This window comes from Plectropomus leopardus, chromosome 10, assembly GCF_008729295.1.
Source record: "Plectropomus leopardus isolate mb chromosome 10, YSFRI_Pleo_2.0, whole genome shotgun sequence".
Classification (NCBI taxonomy): Eukaryota; Metazoa; Chordata; class Actinopteri; order Perciformes; family Serranidae; genus Plectropomus; species Plectropomus leopardus.
This window is the reverse complement of record NC_056472.1, coordinates 27,949,522-27,973,277: the sequence shown is the minus strand read 5'-3', so window position 1 is coordinate 27,973,277 and position 23,756 is coordinate 27,949,522. Positions and strand designations below refer to the sequence as shown.

Sequence of the window (23,756 nt, the reverse complement as noted above, 5' to 3'; positions counted from 1 at the left end):
CTTCTGTCGCTGACAGCTTCTTTGTAGGAGAGCTGGAGAAATGTCTGGATGACCATGAACACCTCCCTGAGCTCTTCATCAAACATGTGAGGGGAACACTGTGGTGGTGGTGGTGATGATGATGATGATGATGATGATGATGATGATGATGATGATGATGATGATGATGATGATGATGCTAACTTTTGTGCTATTACAATATGTTAGACCTGGATGATCTGCTGTATTTAACACAATGTGTCTGTGTGTGTAACAGGAAAGAAGACTGCACATGTATGTGGTTTATTGTCAGAATAAGCCGAAGTCTGAGTTCATCGTTGCAGAATATGACACATATTTTGACGTAAGTGGTGTTTTAACTCTTTGTGTTAGTTTGTTAGCAGTTATGTTATATATATATTTATACGTTTTATATTTGAAAAATGATAAAAACTTTAAATTGAAGTAATATCTCAACAAAATGTCCTTTGAGACTCACAGCTCCCTGATTTTAATAATTTCATGTTAGTGTAGCTGTTTTATTACATTAATATAGAATTTCAAGAGTCTGTTTTATCTTATATTATCTGGTTTATTTGATTTTTTTCTGACCAAATATATGAAGAGACACATGAAATAGACAAAAGGCTGGAAAATAAGCTGTTGTTTTTTGTCTTTCAGACAATCCAGCAGGACATCCAGTCCAGGCTGACCATCAGCGACTTTCTAATCAAACCGATCCAGAGAATCACCAAATATCAACTGCTTCTAAAGGTAACATACACACAAATTTCCTTAGGTACTGTTCTTTTTAAAAAAAAAAATTATTATTCTTTCTATCTTAATTCTCACCAGAGCTACAAATATTTTTCCTTGAGTCTCCCTGAGTGACTAGGGGAAAGTACATGACCCGCTCTGTACTCTAAATATTCTTTTTTTTATATGTTCAAATTTAGTTATGAGGCCAAATCAACATGCAAAAAACACAGAGGGAGTAATCATCAAAACCAGCAGCTAATTTCTTAAGCATATTGAAAATCCTCTTTACAAAAAGCATCACTGAACAAGGTGTGTGTGCACTTTAGCAGATAATGGGTGCAAGACAGTCACACACAAAAACAACAAAATTTAATAAGCCTACACATTAGCAACATGTGCATGTCATGACCGTTTTCCTAAATAAACTGTAACATACACAACAGTGGCAGCAGCAGTCATTATTAGACTTTAAAAAAGTACTTGATCGAATGTTAAAAGCTGAAAATGAAAACCTGGAGTTGAAAAAAGGCTTATCTTTGTGACATTTGGGGTACAGTGGTGTATTGACAGTGCGGTTTCTCCTCAGGACTTCCTGAAGTACAGCTCAAAGGCAGGCATGGACTGCGATCAAATTGAGGTAAAAACTATTGAAATATCACAGTTTACACATCACATACAGTATTCACGCTGTGTTTACAGCCCTGGCTGAATGCAGAATTTGGGCAGATGTTAGTTTTTTTGTGTTGAAGCCTTAACGTATTCATGATGGTGGATGTCTGTTAATGCTCCCACTCTCTGTGGTTCTCACAGAAAGCCGTGGATTTGATGTCTCAGGTCCCTAAACTTTGTAATGACATGATGAATTTGGGTCGGCTGCAAGGATACGAGGTATGTTTACTTGCTACTGACTGATAACAGGTTTGCATGCAGCACATTAACATGTTATGTCTGCATTCCTGTTCATTCTCCACCTGTTAACTACTAATAAAAAAAATGAAAAGCTAACCAGCGAGCACTGATTGTATTGTGTTTACCAAACCATTTTCTCTGCAGGGTAAACTCACCTGCCAGGGCAAACTGCTGCAGCAGGAAACCTTCTTTGTAACAGAGCAGGATGCCGGCGTCCTGTCGCGCTCCAAAGAGCGACGAGTTTTCCTCTTTGAGCAGATTGTCATCTTCAGTGAGCTGCTGAGGAAAGGATCGTCTACACCTGGATATCAGTTCAAGAAGAGCATCAAGGTACACAGAGGCTGGGGCTCTTCTTATGGGGAATAAGATTTAGGATGCACATTTTCAAAATATCACAAAATCCACCTTTTTGATTTAGTAGAATAATTAAATACATAGAAATAGAGTCACTTTATCACACTATCTATTGATCCTGACACCATTTTACAGTATTCATCACAAAATAAGTGTTTTTTTCCTCAATTCCAGAAAAATTTGGGCTGTTTTGTTCACTTGAACCTCAAAAATCTATGATGAACTGTATCAGGGTTTGAATTGAATTTAGGAAAGGCTCGTGTTCACATTAAAACTGGGTGTTGAGCTGCTCTTTAAATAATTTGATCTATGCTGAATAACTGATAGTCGCTCAGCTTAAACTGCTCTTTCTTAACCTACTCTTCTCCACAGGTATCCTACCTGGGTCTGGAGGACAGCGCCGATAACGATCCGTGTAAGTTCGTCTTGTCATGTCGGGGCTCGTCGGAACGTTTCACTCTGCAGGCCGCCAACGTCGACATCAAGCAGGTCTGGGTCCGACACATCCAGGATGTTCTGGATGCTCAGAGCAACTTCCTGTCCGGTGAGAAAAAGTCCTCCTTCTTACTCCGAACAGGATTTTTATCTGAGGAACTCTCTTAAGGGCTAAGAGATTTTGTAACTAACTTTTATCTTGAGTATGATCTAGTCTTAACTGTAACAGGAAATTCTTAGAACGCTAATTCGATGACTTTTCTTAGAATATCATCACTACAAGCAACTCTTTGTACCAGGACATCAGTTATCTGGTTGCTTAAAAGCATCTTTTGTTTTTTGTTGCTTAGCTACAAAATGAAAAAAATCAATCGGCACATCGAATGAAAAGGACTGTTTATTTAATTTATACTAAGATAACTGACTATTTGGATGTTCAGATTTCCAGATTGCGTGTGAATGCTCAAAGAAAATGTATTCCCCCATGAAACTGAATTACACATGATCATAATTCAGCTTTAAGGGGGGAAAAGAAAGGCCATGTGTTAACTGTTACCTATTTCAAGCAAGTTTCTGCAAGTATATTTTCATGGAGTGCTGGTAAGAATTTTGAAAACAACAGCTGCCCGAAAGGTAGGCCAACATTTAATGTTAGAGTATAGAGAATGGGCTGAAATGTACTTTAACTACAGCAAAACAAATAGGATCCAAAACTCTCATTTATTCATTAATTCATTCAAGAGGAATATAAATGTTCCATCTGTGTGTGTTTGAAGCTCTCCAGTCTCCCATTGAGTACCAGAAGGAGAAGGGCGGAGCAGGCAGCAGCTCCTCACTCACCAGGAACCGCTCGTCTTGCGGGAACCGGCCCGGTATGTCGTCTCACAGCCGTCCGTCCTCGGCTGTCGGGCTCGGCGAGAAGGAGACAGAGAGAGGGAGGACCCAGATGAAAGTGTCTACCTCCAACGGTGGTTCGACATGTTTTGACTCCAGGGTGAGTTCCTGCTAACAGCCTGAACACACCTGATGGGAGGAGAACAGGCTCGTTGGTTTTAAATTTGATCAGGTTTCTTAGTGTTTTCTAGATTTTTCACAAGTCTAATGTTTCATAATTTATCAGCAAGCTCATCCGAGTCTGGTTTCAGACACATAGCTACTTTTTTTCTTGTATTGTCTAGACTTAGCTTTTAGCCTTTAACTGTAGACTGCAGCAGACAGCTGGTGAACTGGGGCATCAAGCACACTTTTCCCCTTCACGATGTCTGTGAGTGTTACTTGTTCCCTAAAAACCAAGGGTAAAATCTGGGCTACTGCAGGTGTAGCAGCATACAGTGTGGGTATATATATACATACACATAGCAAGCTGTTCTCTTTGTGGCCTAGTTTGACTCAAAACCTTTTGTTGTCTGCAGGAAACTGGATAGTCTGCTCACTCTGTGATTTACAGCCTGCCAAACACCTTGACCCTCGTCAAGGGAGAAATGTTCCTAAAAACACACATTTTTAGTCACAAGTTAAAGTGACACTCTGCTAAAATAGAACAATGTTCTTTTTCAACATCTTTCTAAGATGTGTGCTGCTAAAATGTCTACTTACGCTAACAAAAAGGAAATGAAAACCATTAACCAGGTATGAGGATCATCCATAATAACCAGAAATTGGGTTCCTGGTAAGAGAAGTTTTACAAATGTCATTTTCAAATGACTTTTAAATACTCCATCAATCAGGGTGGAGGCAGCAGCAGCAAATCTCAAAAAAACCTCTCTGACATCTGCTTATAGAATTATTCTATTTATCATTGTTATTTAATTTTAGATAATAAGACTGCACAATTGCAAATTGTACATGCCATCTGTGTTATGTTATGGTCGTAGTTTGAGCACTTGTTATTCAAGTCAGCTTACAACAACCTGCATTGATCCTGCCCACATTTGCTGCTATTTTTGTGGCATTTTTAACCAACTTTACGCCTCCTCTTCCTGTCTCCTCTCTGTCTCTGACTCTCAACAAGCAGCTTTCTCATCAGCACTGCTGTGCTCAGTTTTTCTTCTTTTTTTTTTCGGCTTTTGATTAGGAAAATGTGTTAAGCTCTGACATATTTACATCTCTCTGGTCATAATGTCTGGTAAAAATATTTCCTTCTTTAAATATGTAGGCCTTACACTGTGACATTACAGCAAGCGTCTCTCTGTCCACAGTGAATCTGTTAATCATCTACCTTTGTAATGTAATGTAAACAAACCACTGTACCTATCGGCTATGCACTCATGTAAACAAACCCTTTAGGTTATCAGTTGTGCACTTGAGATCACAGGCTTAAGATTAACATTTAAAAGACCAGTGAGCACTTGCTGTCTTGTGTTATTTGTACTTTTTAAAACGGAAAAAACACATTTTAAATTGTGATATTAACTGGAAATGACATACAGCCAACAGCAAGTAGGTCGCTACCACAAACTTTCAGCTCTGGTTCACAGGTTTGCGTCATTGATTAATAAGTGCCAGGTTGGATCGGGTTTTAAAAAACTTTGACCCACGCATCGCTTAAGACTTGCTTGCAGATATTTTTTGTAGAGGTAATCAGCTGTTTTAACTTTCAGTTAAAAGACTGCTTTGAAAAAGAAAGCCTGAACAGAATGCTGACATTCTGGTTTTCATTGTTCCTCCTCCTCCTCATTGCTCCTGACCTCCCTCTGCTCCTCCTCAGGTTTGGATCGGCTGTAACGGCATCACAGCCAACAGGACTGTTATCCAACCCACATAGACTCACCTTAACCTTGTCCTCAATTCTCCTCCTCTTCTTTTCATTTGTCATTTCCATCCTTTCTTTGGTCTCCTCCTCTTTGTGTTTTTCTCCTCTTGTCTTCTCCTCTCTTTCCGCCATCCTCTCCTCTCCTCCACAGGACATCGAAGGAGGCTGTAACGGCGTCTCCTCCACCATGTTGGTCTCTCAGGACTACTCGGCGCTCAAAGAGAATGAGATCTGCGTCAGTCAGGGGGAGACAGTCCAGATCCTGGCCACCAATCAGCAGAACATGTACCTTGTTTACCGGCCAGCCAACAGCCAATCGCCTGCTGCGGAGGGCTGGGTGCCGGGACACATCTTGGGCCCGCTCACAAAGTCCATAAAAGACTCCTCTTCTACTTCATCCTTCTCTGCGGCGGTGGCCGATGCCAACAACATCAAGTAAGTCCCCCACCCACCCAGCACTTCTTTACCTGCAGACAGACGCACTTCTGGTTGGGCTTCACACCAAGCACTTGGATTGGATGAGGTGACAAACTCTGTCTACACGTTTTTGTTTTTGAATCGGCTTAACTCTCACTGCCTCTGCCCTCACCCCCTAACTCCTCCCACCCTCATATCCTGTCCCTCCTCTTCCTCCTCCCTTTAAAAACGAACTCTTGGACCTCTCAGGAGACTTTTTTTTTGTATTTTAACTCCTGACTTGTTGCTCCTCGGGGGTAAAAGGTACTCTTACTGTCCGTTAAGCTGCTGCAGTGACAGTTTTATTTCTGAGCCATTGTCACTTGACGGCTCTGTGGCAACTACATGAAAATGGATTTCAGGCTTGCAACCGAACTAAAACACACTCACACTGATAATTTTCCATGTAAACGAGTACTGAGGATTTATCCCACAGAAATAGACTGGATAGAAAATCTTGTAACTTGTAGCTGACTCTGAAAAACCAGAGCAAGAAAACCACTGACACTCATGTGGAGCTAAAACCGGACTCTTATTTCAGTTCCTAACACCCTGCTTTTCTTCTTTTTTTGATTTTTTTTTCTTTTTACCATTTTGGAAAGAAAAAAACTCACCTGGGGCATTCAGGTGGACTCAGCCCCGTTCTCCGCAGTGGAGAAGATTTATTTTGTTGTCTGTGGCAATCTATACACACATTTGTGTTTATTCCTCTTGTTGTTGTTGTTGTTGTTTTTCTGCCTTGTTAATTATTATTTTATTTTACGGACAAAGTTGGATTTTGTTTCCTCCTCCATGTTGATTTTGTTTATTATGTCAGCAGTTCACTGTACAAAGTTAATTTCAACTGAGGCTCTAGAACATTCCTGTTAAAAAAAAATCCCTTTTGCACTATTTAAGATGAGAAAAAATATGAATGAAGTCAGGCTGTGCAATATGTTGCGTTTAATGGCAACGGTCAGCATTGTACTGTTGGTAGTCTAATAATAATGATTTTAAATGTATTTTAAATTTGTAAAATAAACCTTTTGGACTTGAGCATGAGTTAGCAAAGCGACGTGAAGGTGAAGTTGTTTTGTTCTGCGTTAGGCTGAAGGTGATTGTAGTTTTTAATATTTGTAAATAAACTACAACAGCAAATGTTAAACTGAGCGGTCTGCCTGCTTCTGTGTACACTGTCATACTAAAAGAAAGATTTAATAGGCTTAGAAGGAAGCAGCCTAGTTGCAAACAAATATGTTGGTATTGTACTTTATTGCAAACCTTGGATAAGTTCCATTTGTTTTATATGTACCGTATCTATGTTTCTAAATTGATGTAGTTGACTTGACTGAATGAGCTGTCTCATTGGTAGGTGGAGTGGGTGATGGTTTGAGACCAGCAAACCATAAGACCGGTTGTTTTTTAGCAAGTCATAGTTGTGTTTCCAGCTTTATTTTAGGTGCCAAATGTGGGGTTTTCTTAGTGACCTGTCACTTTTTATTTAACTTTTTTTTGTGAGTATAGTGCCACAAAAAGCTATTTTATTTAATGGAGACATTGCTGCATTTTCATATGGGATTGTGTTCCCAAAAGCAGGAATTATATGGTCAAAACATGATGTTTTCCTAACCATAGCCAAGTGCTTTTTGTGCTTAAACCTAACCACACGTTAACACAGTACAGCTGAAACAAAGTACAATGTATCCTCACATAATAACGCACAAATTTAAGAAATCTGTGGTATGCAGAAACAATGCCAACATTTTTCCTGAGTAATGAAGAGAAGGAAGACAGCAGAAATTCACTCACGCAACTATCATTAACGATTTTGAAGGTTATATCATGAGGATCCTCCTTTTCAGGAAATTAGACTTAGTCAAGCGATAACAGGATTTATTTATTGAGAATTGATGACTATAAAGTGTAAGAGCTCTGAACATTTCTTCACCTAACATTAGAGCAACATGTATACAATTATTCGCTGCACTTTCCCCTGTATGTTTAATTTCAGCTTTATGTATTTGTTATATGTTGTAGTGACATTTATTTTGTTACCTTTTTTGTTTCAGTTTTTACTAACTCAACGGTTTGACACTCCACAGAAGGTACAGACTTGTAATATGAATTCAAAAGTGTAAAAATGATGAGAAATGCAGCTGCTTTGTGGTGTAATGTTAGCTTTGCAAAAGAAAGGATGTAAGGCTGTAAAAAATGGGTGTTGACCACTATAAACTTCTTTTTTATTTATGAATTGACAAAAATTATGTGAGTAATGGCACTAAAAAACTGCCTCCAAGTTTTTCTACTGGTTTGACAAAGTAGCCCCAAGTAATGGTTAATATGATCTATGATATAACATACGACACTTAAAAAAGTAATATTATTTAGACAGTTATATACATTTTTCAATCACTGTGGAGGATTCTTTCATCCTCTACTTTTTAGTCAAAAGAAAGGAGTTTGGCCGCAAATCTTGTCACTGCTCATGTTCAAGAGTAAATGAGTTAACATAAATTAACATAAATTATTTCTGAGTCAACAGGAGGCACAAGCGTGCTGAATTGCCGGTGTGATTATTGAAAACAAGTTACAGTGTTGTTTCTGTACAGATTTTATCACTGTTTGTCTCACGTTTCTCTGTCGCTCTTTCCTCCAGTCTAACTTTATTTCTGTCTCAATAAAGTCAGACCACTGTACTCTGTCACTCTGTCCTTCCTCTCCTGAGTTTGGCTGCAGCTTCAGGCAACATTGACTCTGTCAGGACCCTCTGCCATTACACACAAGGACGCCAACAGACGTACTGACAAACATAATAGAAACCCCAGCATCTATGGTAACACAGAAAAGAAATATCCTTTGATTTAATACATCATACGTAATTCTGGTGTCTCTCCAGGTCCATATTGGCTTGATCTTTATGGATACAAAGAAAACACAAAAGATGAGAAGTGAGACAGAAAATAAGTTATGCATCATTAGGATAAAACATGACATCACACACACATCTCGACCGTTTGACAGCTACGGAGGGTTAAAAATAAATAAATTAAAAAAAGCTACAGAGGATAAAAAATAAATAAATAAAAGCTACAGTAGGTAAAAAAATAAATAAAAGCTACAGAGGGAAAAAAATAAATTTTTTTAAAAAAAAAAAAAAAAAGCTATAGAGGGTAAAAAAAAAATAATAAAAAAAATTTACAGAGGGTAAAAGCATTTTTTGAAAAAAGCTATAGAGGGTAAAAAATAAATAATAAAAAAAGCTACAGAGGGTAAAAATTTAAAAAAAAAAAAAAAAAAGCTTCAGAGGGTCCCTGAGAGAGTCGAGACCTGACAGCCACGTTGCCTCTGCAGCCAGACTGAGCTGGACTCCGCTGAGCTTCTCTCTGATTGGCTGGTTGATGTTTCTCGTTCCTGTACCGTACAGGAAGTCTTTGTCATGGAACACACTGCGTGCCAGGAAGCGCGCTGAAGCCAAGGACGGCTCATTGGTGGGGGTCCGAGGCCAGGAGAATGGCCTCCTCCGTAAGCCCAAAGAAACCACACCCCCTCCAACGCTCGCCTCCCCCGCCACCAGGGCGAAGGGCAAAGTGAGTAACGCAGGCCGACGGCGCACGCTGGTGATGTCATATGTGTGTGCCGAATTCCCTCACCTGCCCCCACTTGGTTTTTTATTTTTCTTCCTAACCCGTGGTGTGTGCGCGCATGTGTGTGTGCAGACCTACAAACACACACAGTCGTTGCTGTGTCTCTTTTTGACTCCAGCGGTGGTTCTCAACCTGCAGCAACTTTTATGGACCGTGCTTCGTTCAGTATGTTTTTCATTTATGGATCAGGTAGTGAACTAAAGCACTGATTGGCTAATAAGCAAACCATGACTTAAGGCTGAGGCATAACTTAAATTAGTTTTGTATCAAGTAGAGCCTAAATTAATTTATACTAATTTATTTCTTTTATTATGGGTAATGTAGCAGTAGGGTAAAGTGCCTGTTCAGACCAAAAAATGGCAGAACAAAATTAATTTGTCGTGTAAAATATATGATCCTGGAAGTTTGGTGACAAATGCAGCATTTCCACTGCATGGTACGGCACGACTCGACTTCCTTGGAACCGTTCTGTTTTGGTTTTCCATTGGCAAAAGTTGCATGTACCTTTTACTTTTTTTAGTACCACCATTACTGCGATTCCAAGTGAGCTGTGGACCACTGATTGTTCAAAACCAATTACCACTAAAACAGCCAATGGTCGAGCCAGCATCAGTAGGGACCGCAACTTTTTTGTTTTATACAACCGCAGAACAAAGCGCAGACATTATTGTTGATAAAAGGATGATGTCAGGGCAGCTGAGAATCTTGTCAAAATACCTCACTTCTGACTCAAATACATAAATAAAAAATCAGGCTACAGTGCAGGGTTTTGCGTTTAAGTTCAAAAAGACAGTAAATCTACCAATCACGACAATTCCACTGCAGTGAAATGATTACAATTCAAATAATCATGTTATAAATGCTGGTGTCTACAGACCCTGAGATTTAAGTTGGCTGGGTACCACTTAAATATAACTGAAAAACTAATTATGTAAGTGAAAGTGACAAACAAAATATTTGATGGGTTGAGAACCACTAGAGAAGAACACTGCAAGTTTTATTTAAACCTTTTGTTTTAACCCCAAACCCTCAAATGCACTGACTTGAAAATAAAGTCTTATTTTCTTTTTGTGTTGTGATTTATTTCTCCCTCCCTGTGCATGGTTAGAGGTAGAATTTGCCAATGTATTGATTTAAGTTTGAATTTGTTTTTTACTCTGCTGTGCTAACCAGTGTTTTCTGTAGCAGTGGACTAACATTATAAAGCACACCAACAAGTGTTTTTTTGTGTATCATGGTAACAGAGTGGATAGATGTGAGTTGTCATGTTTATAGTCACATGAAGATAATTTACTGTATCACTTCTTTTTATGTTTCCCTGTTTTATACATGTATGTAAAACATGAATTACTTCTGCTCAGCATCCAGCCTGAAAGAGTTTCTACATGAAGGCAGTGAATAGTTATTTAAAGGGATAGTTTGGATTTTTTTTTTTGCAAACACTGACTATACATAAGTATCTCATGCAGCCCCACTTCAAAAATCCCAAAACTATCACTTTCATAAGGTATGACGAGATCTAAAGTTTGTGTAAGTCTGGATCGGGACAACCTCACTTAAACATGACATTTGGAGTCATCTCTGGGTTTAATATCTTTGCTTTTTATTTGTATCAATATAAGAAATGTGATTATTTATGAACATGGATCCTGCCTGCTGCTGAGTGCAAGACAAAATTTAGATCCTAGACTATAAAGCGCCATCAACACCAAGAAAATTACTACAACAGTAACGACACCCATGTGAGCATCCATGTTGGGTTTTTGGCGGTTTTCACACTACATGACTGACAAGCAACATGGTTCACACATTGCAGGATCTTTTGTGTAATCATCAAAGTCAAAAAGTGACAAAACAGAGTTCAGAGCAAGTTAGTAGGCAGATAACTTACGGTAACGTTGAGTGCAATAGTCCACCTTCCACCTTCTCTCTCTAAATCACACACACTCACTTGAAAAGCCCCCCAGTGCTGTTTGTCTCTGTCCTCAACCCATTATTAGTGCTCTCATTTGCTGTAGCTCACTGACAAGCTCCCCATTTATTAAGCATACTAAATATCTGGGGATTGACTGCAATGCATCAACAGGCCTTTCAGCTCCTTTTTCACACGCAACACTTGAGAGCGGATTTGCGAGTGTCAAGCCAATGCTGATTTGCCTCTGATCTGGGCATTTTGTTCAGGATTTCCAAAAGCTTTTGCCGAGCGGAAAATAAAGGCTAAAGTCACGTGGTGTAAACTAGGCACCAGACAAATGATTGAAGGGACTGTGACATCAACATTGGCATTTTGATGCCCAGAAATAGACTTACCTTTTTGCTGCCATTTCTGCATTTTAAAGAATCATATTTTTTAAATTTTATTTTGATTTATTTATTTATTATGATGGGTTTTTTGTTTTTGTTTTTGTTTTGTTTTTTACTTGCAATTGGCTTTTAAGAGGCTAATTGTGTTTCTAGATATGATAAAGAATTTTCTTGGAGTTGCGTATAGTGGCCGTTACAGTTAACAGCGCTTCTGCATTGACTTTAACATTTAGCAATGGTTGATTTCTGCTTGGTAAAATTGTTGGATATGCCATTCAGCTTAAGAAAGGAAGAATTATGTATATAGAGAGAACGAGGGAGCAGTGACGTAAAGCTAAACATGACTGAACAGCTTTCAGGTGAGTATCAGTGTGCAGAGCACAGAAGCCCCTTCAGCAGCCAAGATTAAAGCCACAGAGTAATAAACACACGTACTCCCAATATTTTTTTAATCCTCCTCACTTCCCTTTCTCCTCATCTTGAATTTGCTCCTCTCATTTTTGCTATGAATGTTCTTCCTCTGCTCTTTCCTCCTCTTTTGCCTCCCTTCCTTGGAGCTTTGTTCACTCCTCTATTTCCCTTCTGTTTTTCCGTATTTCCTCTCCCATTCTCTTGTTCTTCACTTCCATTATTCCAAATTTCTTTGTTGTCCTCGCTTCCTTGTTGATGTTTCCTTAACCCTTACCCCTCCTTTAAACCCCACGTCTCACCCTCTCCTCTCCGGTTCTTCGACTCTCCTCTTCCTCCTCCGTTCTGCTCCAGGACGTTCACACTTCAGATGAGTCAGACTGTGATGATGACCTTGACCCAAAAACAGGCATGGAGGTATGCACACACCTGTTTTTATTTCTTTCTTTTGTTCTTTCTGTCTTGTTTCTTTTTTTTCTTCTTTGTTTATGCATTTAAAAAAGTCTTAGTGAAGTTTCCTTTATCAAAATTATCTTCAAAAATATCTAAAAAAAAAGTGGAAAATAGCAGAGAAATATATTATGTTTGTGTGGACAGAAAACATGAAATATATTGTTGGTTTTGTCCTTTTAAATATTATAACATGCTTTTGTGTTGTTCTTGAAATTGTATTTTTGTTATGTCTTGAAAAACTTAGCCTCCTCAAACTTTTAACTTTGACCGTATCTTTTTTTCAGCTTCTTAACCCGAACTTCATCCAGGAAGGTAAGAGACACATGAAGCAGTCTGAGTCAGCTTATTGTCCAATATATTAGTAGTTGTGATATGATGGGAAAGAATAACACCATGTTCACCAACCATTGGACCCCTCTGTTTGCCTTTGCCACTATCTGAAGGACACATTTTTCAAATTTAAATTGCATGATAAATGTAATGATGTAATGTCTTTTTTTAAACTATGAGTAGAAAACTGTCTGATTTAGTGATGTGTTTTCTGTGTGCAGTGGCTCCAGAGTTCCTCAACCCTCTGTCAGACGTGGTGTGTGCGTTCGGAGAGACTGTGGTCCTCTGCTGTAAAGTCTGTGGACGACCCAAACCCACAGTCACCCTGAAGGGCCCCGACCAGAACCCAGTGACCAGCAACAGCCGCTTCACCATAGATATCAGGTAACACAGAGTTCACGTGTGCATACATGTGCGGTTTCCTTTGTTTTGCACCGACTGACATCACTTATATCTGCCTTCCTCCCATCTTCCCTCTCATATTTTTTCTACTCTCTCTTGTCATTTTCACGTTCCTCTTCCTTCTTATCTCCAGGGATACAGGTGACATCTTGTTGAAGATCTGTAATCTGATGCCTCAGGACACTGGCATCTACACCTGCGTTGCCGTGAACGACCACGGGTCTGCTTCCTCCTCCGCCTCCATTAAAGTGCAAGGTAACACTCCTGGATTTCATTTCACAGAAAATAGCAACTCAAGTCAGGGATAGACAAAAGTGTAATGGTACAGAAAGATTTTGCTTTCGATTTTTACACCTTCTGTAACCGCGATGTTAAACAGCTTCTTAACAGAACACATGCTGTGGTTTGTCGAGTGCATTTATGTTTATTTTGTCTCATGCAGGTATCCCAGCAGCCCCTGGGAGACCGGTGGCCCAGGAGGCCAGCAGCACAGCGGTGATGATCCACTGGCCTCCTCCGGCTTCATCTGCTCACTGTGCCGTCAGCAGCTACACTGTGGAGTACAGACAGGAAGGTGCGTGCGTGTGTGCGTGCGTGCGTGTGCATGCGTGTGCATGCGTGTGTGTGTGTGTGTATATGCATGTATTTTTTCCTTTGAAATGTTTAAAATAACTCAACTTTTCTCCTCTCTCCCCCTCAGACTCGTTGCTATGGCAACAGGTGGCCAGCAGCAGAGAGGAGTGTGTTCAGATCGACGCTCTGATCCCCGGAGGTCACTATCAGTTCAGAGTGCGAGCCTCCAACCGCTGGGGGCTCGGCCCGCCATCGGAGCCCTCAAATATGGTCACACTGCCCAGCAGCAGTAAGTGTGCACACACAAACTGTTTCACACTCTATTTTCATCTTCAAAGAAATAGTTCAACATTTTTGGAAATGATGTTTTTTTTTCTGTCCAAGAGTGTAATGTAGACATGATTACAGAAGAATGTTAGGGCCTCGCATTAGGGATTTCTTTTTTTTTTTTGCATTTCAAAGAGTAAAATCAAAATGGCGGAAAAAAAGAGTTGAACTTTCTTATGCACCAGGCATTAGAAAAAATAAACTTACAGAGCCCCTGAACTTCTGAGTTTGTCATTCTCTCACATCTTATTGTATCGTATCTTATCTCCCGCGTCCATAGTTTGTTAGACAAAAGTAAAACTAAATTCCTGCTAGTGTTGAAAATGAAAACTTTCTCTGTGCAGACTCTGGCTATGATGGAACAGGCATCCAGTGGAAAGAAAACTTTGAGTCGACTTTCTCTGAGATCTGTGAGATTGGAAGGTAAACAATTCACAGACTTTCAAAATAATGTCCTTCACAACCCAAAACCTGATTTCCAGTCCGAAAGTTTTGTGTTTTTTAAATTCAGCCTTTCCTGTCTTTTTGTGCTCTCTCTCTTCTTAAAAGGGGACGATTCTCAGTGGTGAGAAAATGTCTCAACAAGTCCACAAAGAAAGAGGTACGGCTTCTCTGACAGACTGATCTGTTGTGTTGTTTTGTCTTTCAGTCTGCCGTTAAATGTTGCTTTCATTTTGTTCAGGTTGCGGTTAAGTTTGTGAGTAAGAAGATGCAGAAGAAGGAGCAGGTGGCTCATGAGGCGGACGTGCTCCGACACGTACAGCATCACCAGCTGGTGGCGTTGTTGGACACATACGAGTCTCCAACCTCTCTGATGCTGATCCTGGAGCTGTAAGTTTGACTAAACTAAGAAAAATGAAAACTAACTGAGCAAGCGCACTGCTGGCGGAGTGGCTGACTTCCTGTTTAGCCCTCTGCTAACTTGAATGAGGATGAATTGATTTAATTGTGCAGCTCGTCGAGAATTTCAAAATGTATTTAGACTTAATGGCGCTAATTCTGAAAATTAAGTTAGTCATTTCATGGTGATTGTGACAGTCAAGAAAATATATCCCCTGGTGTACAGGTGTCTTTTTCCCACTGTTAGTCTGTGGTTTAAAAAATAAAAAAATCTTTTAGTGCCAAATTGCATCATGTGACGGACCCAGAAGTTGAAGTAATGCGGTTTGGCCACAATGTCAAATTGGCTTTAAAGCATTAGATAACGCCTGTGATTGTCTGTGTGTGTGTCAGGCTGGAAGATGGTCGTTTACTCGATTACCTTGTCGCCCACGATGAGTTGATGGAGGAGAAGGTGGCGTTCTTCATCAGAGAGACACTCGAGGCCCTGCAGCACCTTCACACCTGCAGAGTAGCACACCTGGATCTGAAGGTGAGAACCACGCATGTCTGTGCGCTCGATAATTGAAGACTTTTTAAGTCTTAATTATGTGCATTTGTGCTTTGAAAATGTACACGTTCTCTTTATGATGCATGTCCAATTTTTTGTCATATTTTAAGGATTTATATCAGAATTCATGGTATACTATGCAGGAATGGTGAAATCACTGTATTTAAACAGTATCACCAGAGAACCCCAGTTTCGCTCTGCTTGGTGTCACCTTATGATTTTTTAGGCGCTATGTCCACGTAGCTTCCTCTTAATCGTGTGCTGCTGACGGTCTCACACCTGCTTGCTATGTTTTTGCTTTAATGTCCCGATCTTACATGGTACATAGTTCAAGTGGGTCATAAGTGATGGTTTAAAAGGATCATTTTTGTATAAGACTACATGTTTTTTTAAAGAAAACCCTGCACAGTTTATCACCAAATCATTCACTTCCATCTGTTGCTGAATCTGTTTCTCTCTCCTGCAGCCTGAGAACATCATGGTGGACCTCCACACCCCGACTCCGGGCATTAAGCTCATCGACCTCGGCGATGCTGTCCAGCTGTCCGCCCACCGCCGCTACGTCCACCTCCTACTCGGAAACCCAGAGTTCGCTGCACCTGAGCTCATCCGTGGGACTCCGGTCTCTGTCGCTACAGACGTGTGGAGCATCGGCGTTCTGGCCTACGTGATGCTCAGCGGCGTCTCCCCATTTCTGGATGAATCCCCAGAAGAAACCTGCGTCAATATCTGCCGCCTGGACTTCTGCTTCCCGGATGAGTACTTCCGCGATGTGAGCCAGGCTGCAAGGGACTTTGTGTCCTCGGTGCTGCAGCAGGATCCCAGGAAGAGGCCGAGCGCTACTTCCTGTCTGCAGCACCCGTGGGTGGGCCGCGGGGGTGCACACGGCGGGGAGTACTCCAAGACGCCCCTGGACACGACGCGGTTGGCCACATTCATTGACCGAAGGAGACAGCTGCATGACGTTCGGCCCATCACCAATATCAAAGGGCTGGTGAGCAGCAGCATGGGCAACACACTGTGACGGAGACGAGCTCTGAGTGTCGATAACAACGTGAACACCAGGGTACCACGATAACATTACAGTACACTTTAAGCATTTAATTCTCCTTAGTATTTATTAATGTGTGAGTGATAGAGGTGCCTGAATCCTTCCAGTGGTGCCAGATTTACTTCCTGCTAACAGGACCTCTCTGTCACCACCAGACCAAACTTCTAAGCAGAAAAATTATTTGAAATTTATTGCTGTATGATATTTAAGTACTGACTAACACTTCATGTGATCTTTGTTCACCGAGTATCAACCATTACATATGAAGCAGGTCCCATAAACTGCCTAAAACACCCCAAAAGAACCCAAAGACATTACCTCAAAGTTGAAAAAAAATGAGCATTTAGGAAACACACTGTGAGCCGGCGTAATGACAACATGTTAGTTTATATTTGTAGTGTTTATTTTTCCAGGGATAGATGATATATTGGAGGCGAGAGCCCGTCAGGAGCTAATCTAATCTAGGATCTTTGTTCAGGATCACTGAGTCCTGCAGGACTCGCTGTGAGGCATTTTACCACCGTGGCTAAGCTACCATGCCTCAGATAATATAACTAAATATTTTTAAAACGCTTTTTGATTTTCTACAGTGATGTTTTGCTTGACCAGTGAGTAGGCGGGTTTCCATTACGGATTTGCTCAAAACATAAGCTTTTTTTTAAAAAAATGTCACTAAAACACAATTGCAATATGACTGTGTTTCCATTGAGTGATATTTTGCAACTTCTCCTCTCACAATAACATTTCAAAAAGCACGGCGATGGAAGTTCAAAACATCAGCAGGTTTATTTTAATGCAGCCACCGCACTAGCTGTCATTTTTTCCATCTGAAGGCAGCATATGTGTGTTATGTGAGTGATAATGGAAAGGCAAGCCCTTTATATATGTTGGAGCGGCCACGTATGAGGGATTTCTGGGAGGTGATAGTCCACAATTTCACAGAGGAATTGTGGATTCAAAACTTCCAGATAATCCACTCAACTTTTGAAGTTATGTGATGCAATAACACCTCTTGTGGCGCCTGCTGCATCATGCCCGAGGGATTGCCTAAAATACCAACACATGCGAGCATAAACATTTTTTTGTGATAAATGGACGATTTTCCAAAAATGTATGTGTTTCTATTAGACGCATTTTATATTCGCAATTTTGATTTGCACAATTTTAGGGTTAATGGAAACCCGCCTAGTGACATCATTCAGTGGTCAGTCGCAAAAATGGTAACACACTGTGACAAAACTGCTAATGATGCATTTGTGTTCATCTAATCTGATTTGAATTAACGACACAAAGAAACTCTAACAGAGGATTTAAAGGGACAGTTCACCCCAAAATCAAATTTACATTCATTTCCTCTCACGTGTAGTGCTATTGTGGACTGAAAAACAGATTTTCTTTTGGTGCTTTGAATTATATTGTTACACAGATTCATCATATTGGAGAGAATGCATGGCCGATATTTCCAACACTTGGCAAAAACAATCTAAAATGTAAATAGCACTGGAGGTTAAAGGAAATATATACATTTTTTGTTTTCAAAGTGAATCTGACTGATCACACCAGTAGCTTTTTAATGATGTTGTTCTCATCCTGGATCAATGTCTCGCTCAAGAGCACTTTGACAGGATTCCTAGAGTTTGAGTATTGATCCTGAGACTGTCCATGCATATAACACATAGCAGCTACAGTAACAAAGAAGTTTGGCAATTTTGAAATAGTAACTTTGAAGAACAATGTGAAGGTCAGTTTTAGCAGAGCCGTCAATAAAACTTAATGAATGAAACCCGGGGGTGAAAAGCAGACTTTTCACTCAGGGGTACGGCTGTTGAATATAAATTTATGGTGATCATTATCTGAGGAGGGGAACTTAAATTTGTCCACACTATACTGAAGTATAAATTGATTTGCTCGTCCAAATCACTGGTGGGAAGTCATCTCCACACAGGACATAATCATTAAAAAAGGTGCCTCCTAAATGTCAGAAAGCAAAAGAAAATCTCAACTTTAAAGGGATGTTTAACTCTTCCTGTCCATTTAGTATGAAGCCTAACAGACCACTTAAGTCCCCACAGAGGATTTCTGGATAGCATTTCATGTACATTAACAATTGTAGCTGCAATTTAAACCACCAACGTTTCCTGGACTGGATGCACTGAATCTCGCTACGATATACCTTTAATTTATTTAATATTTATTTAAGTCAGGACTGAGGTTGAGATTGAAATTTTGCAGTGGTGACCAGGAGCAGTCTGGTGTCGAGATTTAGAGACGACTAAATCAAACCGAAGTCACTGAACAGCTGCTGGACTGTGCAGCGGCAGCAGAGTTTACGTTGTGAATAGCGTCGTAATGAACTGCTGGAGTTTACATGAAACCACTGACTCTTCTAAACTGGACTGAACTACAGTGAACTGGGTTTAAATGGATGGACGGAGGTGAAAGTGAAAAAGGAAATCACTGAATGAACTTGTAGAGCGAAAACACTGGACCTCACAGGATCACAGCGAAGGCACGACGGAGACTCAAACCCTTCCTAGATGAAAATCTGTTGGTATCACTGTTTACAAATACTTTGTCCAAAAATAATGCTTAGATAGTTTACAAAAAAAAGTAGAATAATCAGGGAAAACCTGCATGTAAATTCACCAGGGACGGTTTAGAAATCAGGTTAGAAATCTGTGACATTTGGTGTGAAGGGTGGGAAACGAACTCCACCCTGAAAACTTTTCTGTTTGTACATTTGTCCAGCAGCCGCAGTGGCGAGTAACCAACCATAGTGTTTGGGCCTCATTCTCATTTGTCGTGTAAAATAGTTCACGTGGCTGCAGAGTCAGTCTCAGATTTAGACAGAAGTGTCCATTTACTGTCTTGTTTCTAATGAAGAATGTAAAAAAAAAAAAAGTAGAATGTGTTTCTGCCGTCGCAAGTGCTGTCCTCTGCTTTCACCAAACGCTTTCACAACCCTCCCCTCTCACCATTTGGCATCCCCAACTCCTCCCCGCGAGCATTTAGCGTACGACAATAGCAAGCATTTATTTTCATGCAGCCGGGGATGCAGAATGGTGCAAATGTAATCAAGCCACCTTTGCTCTGTAGAGGCAACTTTCACCTGTTTGGTGTCTAGAACAACAACATCTGTGCAAATCTGCAAAGTGTCATTGTTTGTGTTTATCAGTGCAGCTGTAACCAGATCCATTCAGGTACCAGTGAAGCAGCAGAGTTCGGCTGTTTCGTCTCAGTTTCATCTTCTCAGCAGGGACTCTGGATCAAGTTGGAAACACAAGATTTCTCTATCCTGAGGGATCAGAGGTACAATTATCTCACCATCAGGCATGGTAACATGTTTTCTTTTCTCCTCCTAATACACAGAACAGCTCTCTGTTAAGTGGTTAAAAATAAATATGATAATAAAGTACCTGCAGTTAGCTGCTAACAGTACTAACTAACTAGCTGATGTTAAATGCTGTTGACAACATTCATGCTAAAACCATTGGTCCATTAAAACAAAAGCAAAAAATAGATAGCATAATCCATATTTATCATCATCTCGCTCTTTTCTATGGAGGCTCAGACTGCTCAGAATCAGAGACTTTTTTTTTCTTAATTATTAAATAAAGACAACTTGTGTTATTTCTGTGGACTGCTGCAGGACCAAACCTATCATAAGTTGCATAAAGCTTGTTTATATCTCAACATTTTGAAGATATTGAACAATGAGCTTCAAAAGGGGCATGGCTCAGTGCGTAAATAGACCTAACCCCATTACTGTTGGGCCAATCATGACGAAACTTTCAGGATTTGTCCACATAAGTACTCGAAACATACCCTGAAAATGTCATTCATATCAACTACCGGGGAGTGCAACAAATGCAAAAACAAAAAAAAGTTTCACACAAATTAGACTATAAATCAGAAGATCTTTGTCCAAACATTAAAAAAAATCAAATTTGTGACATTTTGTCTAAACATCACCAAACTCCAAAGATATTTTTAATTTAGTTGTTAAAACCACAGACTGTACAAATAACAAATGCAGCTGCCGTGAAGTCACTCATCGGTTTGTGTACTCGCAGTTTTAGATCTCTAAACACGCTACAGGTCTGTCTCTGCTGGTTTCCTTTATCTTTTAAAGAGCTCCTCATCTCCTCTTTGTTTAGTCTGTGCTCTGTGTTCCCGTGTTTTAGCCTAGCACTCAGGGTCTTCATGAGGTATAAGCCAGCCTTTAAAACACATCATATTTCAGCAAATCAGAATATTTAAGCTTTACTGAGGTCTGTATTTCATTCTTGTCATAAAGTTGTGAATAGTTTCCTGTAAAGACGACGTTTATCTTTAGCCTCTGGAGTTAGATTTTCTTTTCTTCTAATCCTCAGTCTGCCCATCTTATTTAACTGACAATGGAAATTTAAAAATCTATCATGCAGTAGTCATGTACAGAATGGAAAATAATCCCAGTACAGCTTCACCCTGCAGTCTGACCCCGGACAGCAGCAGAGGATTAACTCTCTGGAGAGCAGAGCTGATCTGATGTCTAAAAATGAAGTCTTCAAGTCAAATTTTAGTGAGTCAAAGAAAGACCCTTTATTCACATTTTGTCTTTATGAGGGTACACCATATTTAGAAGCATCTTAAGTCTTCAGTGTGTAGATAAAACTCGGTGTCCTTCCAGTCAGTTTCTAGACCTTTTCTAAGCAGGCTGAAATTCACACCTGTTTTTCACGTGTTTTGGACCCATTTCATAATGGCCCCTTTTGAAACGGGTCACTGCAGATATCACATTATTGGATTATAACAACTGAATCCATAATGTGTGCATCTCTTTTATGTCGCAGCTGATAAAGATGGAGTTAATTTTAACCACTTTATAAACTGCTGAACAGCTTTTGAATTTCCCCTCTGGTGATTGATAAAGTCTTATTTCATCCAAACTTAAAATTTATTTAACTGTTTTTTATTATTAATCTGCAACCCAATCACCCCCAAAAAAAAAAAAAATTGCATTGTAATGTAAGGTTTTCTGCAAACCATTGATATGTTACATTTGCACTTTATTACAAAGTGGATACATTGAAACTTTACATTTTGATATTGCTGTGGTTAATGTGGTGGGATTTGGACACAAAAAACACCTGTTATCGTCAGGAAAATATCCTGTTTAGAGCAGTTTTGCTATTTGTTGCTTTTAAACAGTTATTTGTCTTCAGTTTGGAAAGGCTTCTCACCTAGGTGTCAAAAAAAAAGTCAGCTTATATAAAACGTCACTTTAGAAATGTTGAAATAATACATATGAAACATGCAAATATAACATATCTGTGGTTTGCTGAAATGCAATTCCAACATTTTCTTTTGGTGACTGCACTGTAATCTAAATCCATAAAATAACATGTAATTTAAATTATTAAATAAATGCAGTGAAGTAAAAGTACAATATTTGCCTCTAACTGCAGTAGAACAGAATGACGTGCGGACAGCTGATTAGTGTCACTGTGTTATTAAACCCTTTAATCAGACGTTTTTTTGCCGTGGACAGATCTTCTTCTCCTCAGAGTTAATCTTCAGGCTGGCTGTCCTGGTGTCCATTCAATCCCACAATGCATCTGTCATGGCTTGGTGAGCCGCGTAGCACGGTGGTGGCTCCACCCTGTTGAATGCAAGCCTGTGCTGTATCCTGATGTTGTTCATGCTGAGCTTTGTCCACAGAGAAACAACGTTATGGCTTCATGTTGCTGTGCAGCGGCGCTCTTCTGTAAAGGCTGCCTCTTCTTACTCCATCCAACCTGCTGGTTTGTTACTCTTTACTAATAAAGAACCTGCTTGTTTCTATTTTCTTCTCTTTCCGTCTCTTTCTCTGAAACCTCTTTGTGAAGGGCTTTCTCTGTGTGTTTTCCCCACTGGGTGGTGCTGTAATATTTTAGACTGTGGTTCACCCATAATACCCACAAAAGCATGGGAAGAAGGCAACAAGCAACTGAACAAGAAATGGCCCAAAAAAAGCAAGAAATTTGTATAAAAATGGCAAGAAAATTACTTATACTAATAAAAACCAAAAACAAACAAGGAAATGTTATGTATATTCTTTTGTTTGTTTTTCTGTAACATAATTTAAAAATACAATTATAAGATTTATAAATATTGTCTTCTGTACACTTTTCCCTATTTTTTAAAATTTTATTTTATTTTATAATATAACTTAAAATCTCTCCCCAGCTAATTTTCAGGTCATTTTCTTGTCACATTTTACAATTTATTTATTTATTTTTTTGCAATTTGCAGGACATTTCTTTAACAAGTTGCTCATTACCTTTTTTACGTGTTTTCAAAAGAAATCAGACTAATTTTCTCAGGTTTCAGATGTTTAAATACTTGTGAAAGGGTTCCGAATGCAGCACAGGAAAACTGATGTCGATCCAGGTGTTAAAGGGTTAAATGTCACAAGTTTCAACAGGTGAAAGCACTGTGTGATTCTTCATTAACTGATTTACTGATCGATTCATTAGCTTTAAGGTAAACTGTGACTCAGACCACTCAGGTTTCTGCAGTTGATCTTTCTGTGACTTTTGGCCGATATTTAGAGTTCAGTGAGATTATAGAAAGCTAAATACATTCACATGAACATCGTAAAGCTGCAATAAGCTTCTAGTTTCAACTTGTTATATTTCAGACACAGCTCATATCAAGCCACCTTTTGCGTCAGCTTGATACATTGCGTGACATCATCAGCTGAGATTGTGGCTGGACAGAATTGTTCACTTTATTATTACGCCACCAGACAGAATTGATTGGTTTTCTTTTATTTTCGTGTCATGCACACAATGTGCCCATCCTTCATGGGTTTGTAAGACACCAAAATTACAGTTGCAGCAGTGAAATAATTCCTTACATTACAAATTATTTTATAGCTCGGCCTAAAACAAAATACTCTGCCTTCTTTCCCAAGCTTGACAAAGGAAATTCGCTACAAAAAAGGTTTGTTTCCTGAAGCACAACTCAAGTTTTTTATATTCATCCAACCACAGGAAGTGAGGATAAATCGACAACATTTTAGAAGAACGTACATCCCTCAAGTAACATTAAACAGGGCAACAAAACAAAAAATGAACCTCATTCTCAAAATCACCGAGGTCGGTTGGTGTCAGCTCAGGACGCAGCCGGACGCAGCCTGTGCTGTCTGTACGTTACATGACAGAACGTCAGGTTAAAATGCTGTCGGTAACAACATAACATTAGGAGAATGAAGGTCCCCAAACTCAA

General features: G+C 39.7%; 1 protein-coding gene across 1 annotated transcript in view; it reads left to right on the top strand.

Annotated features, from left to right (window-relative positions):
- Window positions 1-17,179, top strand: part of LOC121948995 (kalirin-like) — a 70,792-nt gene extending 53,613 nt beyond the window's left edge. Inside the window, exons 19-39 of the mRNA XM_042494579.1 lie at window positions 17-86; window positions 257-343; window positions 661-753; window positions 1,325-1,375; window positions 1,549-1,626; window positions 1,792-1,977; window positions 2,374-2,545; window positions 3,213-3,430; window positions 5,340-5,623; window positions 9,048-9,158; window positions 12,306-12,396; window positions 12,717-12,744; window positions 12,984-13,146; window positions 13,298-13,419; window positions 13,607-13,738; window positions 13,865-14,026; window positions 14,409-14,487; window positions 14,614-14,665; window positions 14,747-14,895; window positions 15,298-15,436; window positions 15,921-17,179. Of these exons, the coding sequence (XP_042350513.1) occupies window positions 17-86; window positions 257-343; window positions 661-753; window positions 1,325-1,375; window positions 1,549-1,626; window positions 1,792-1,977; window positions 2,374-2,545; window positions 3,213-3,430; window positions 5,340-5,623; window positions 9,048-9,158; window positions 12,306-12,396; window positions 12,717-12,744; window positions 12,984-13,146; window positions 13,298-13,419; window positions 13,607-13,738; window positions 13,865-14,026; window positions 14,409-14,487; window positions 14,614-14,665; window positions 14,747-14,895; window positions 15,298-15,436; window positions 15,921-16,478 (3,025 nt within the window). The 3' untranslated portion in view covers window positions 16,479-17,179. The remainder of the gene's footprint in view (window positions 1-16; window positions 87-256; window positions 344-660; window positions 754-1,324; window positions 1,376-1,548; window positions 1,627-1,791; window positions 1,978-2,373; window positions 2,546-3,212; window positions 3,431-5,339; window positions 5,624-9,047; window positions 9,159-12,305; window positions 12,397-12,716; window positions 12,745-12,983; window positions 13,147-13,297; window positions 13,420-13,606; window positions 13,739-13,864; window positions 14,027-14,408; window positions 14,488-14,613; window positions 14,666-14,746; window positions 14,896-15,297; window positions 15,437-15,920) is intronic.
- Window positions 17,180-23,756: the final 6,577 nt, after the last annotated feature.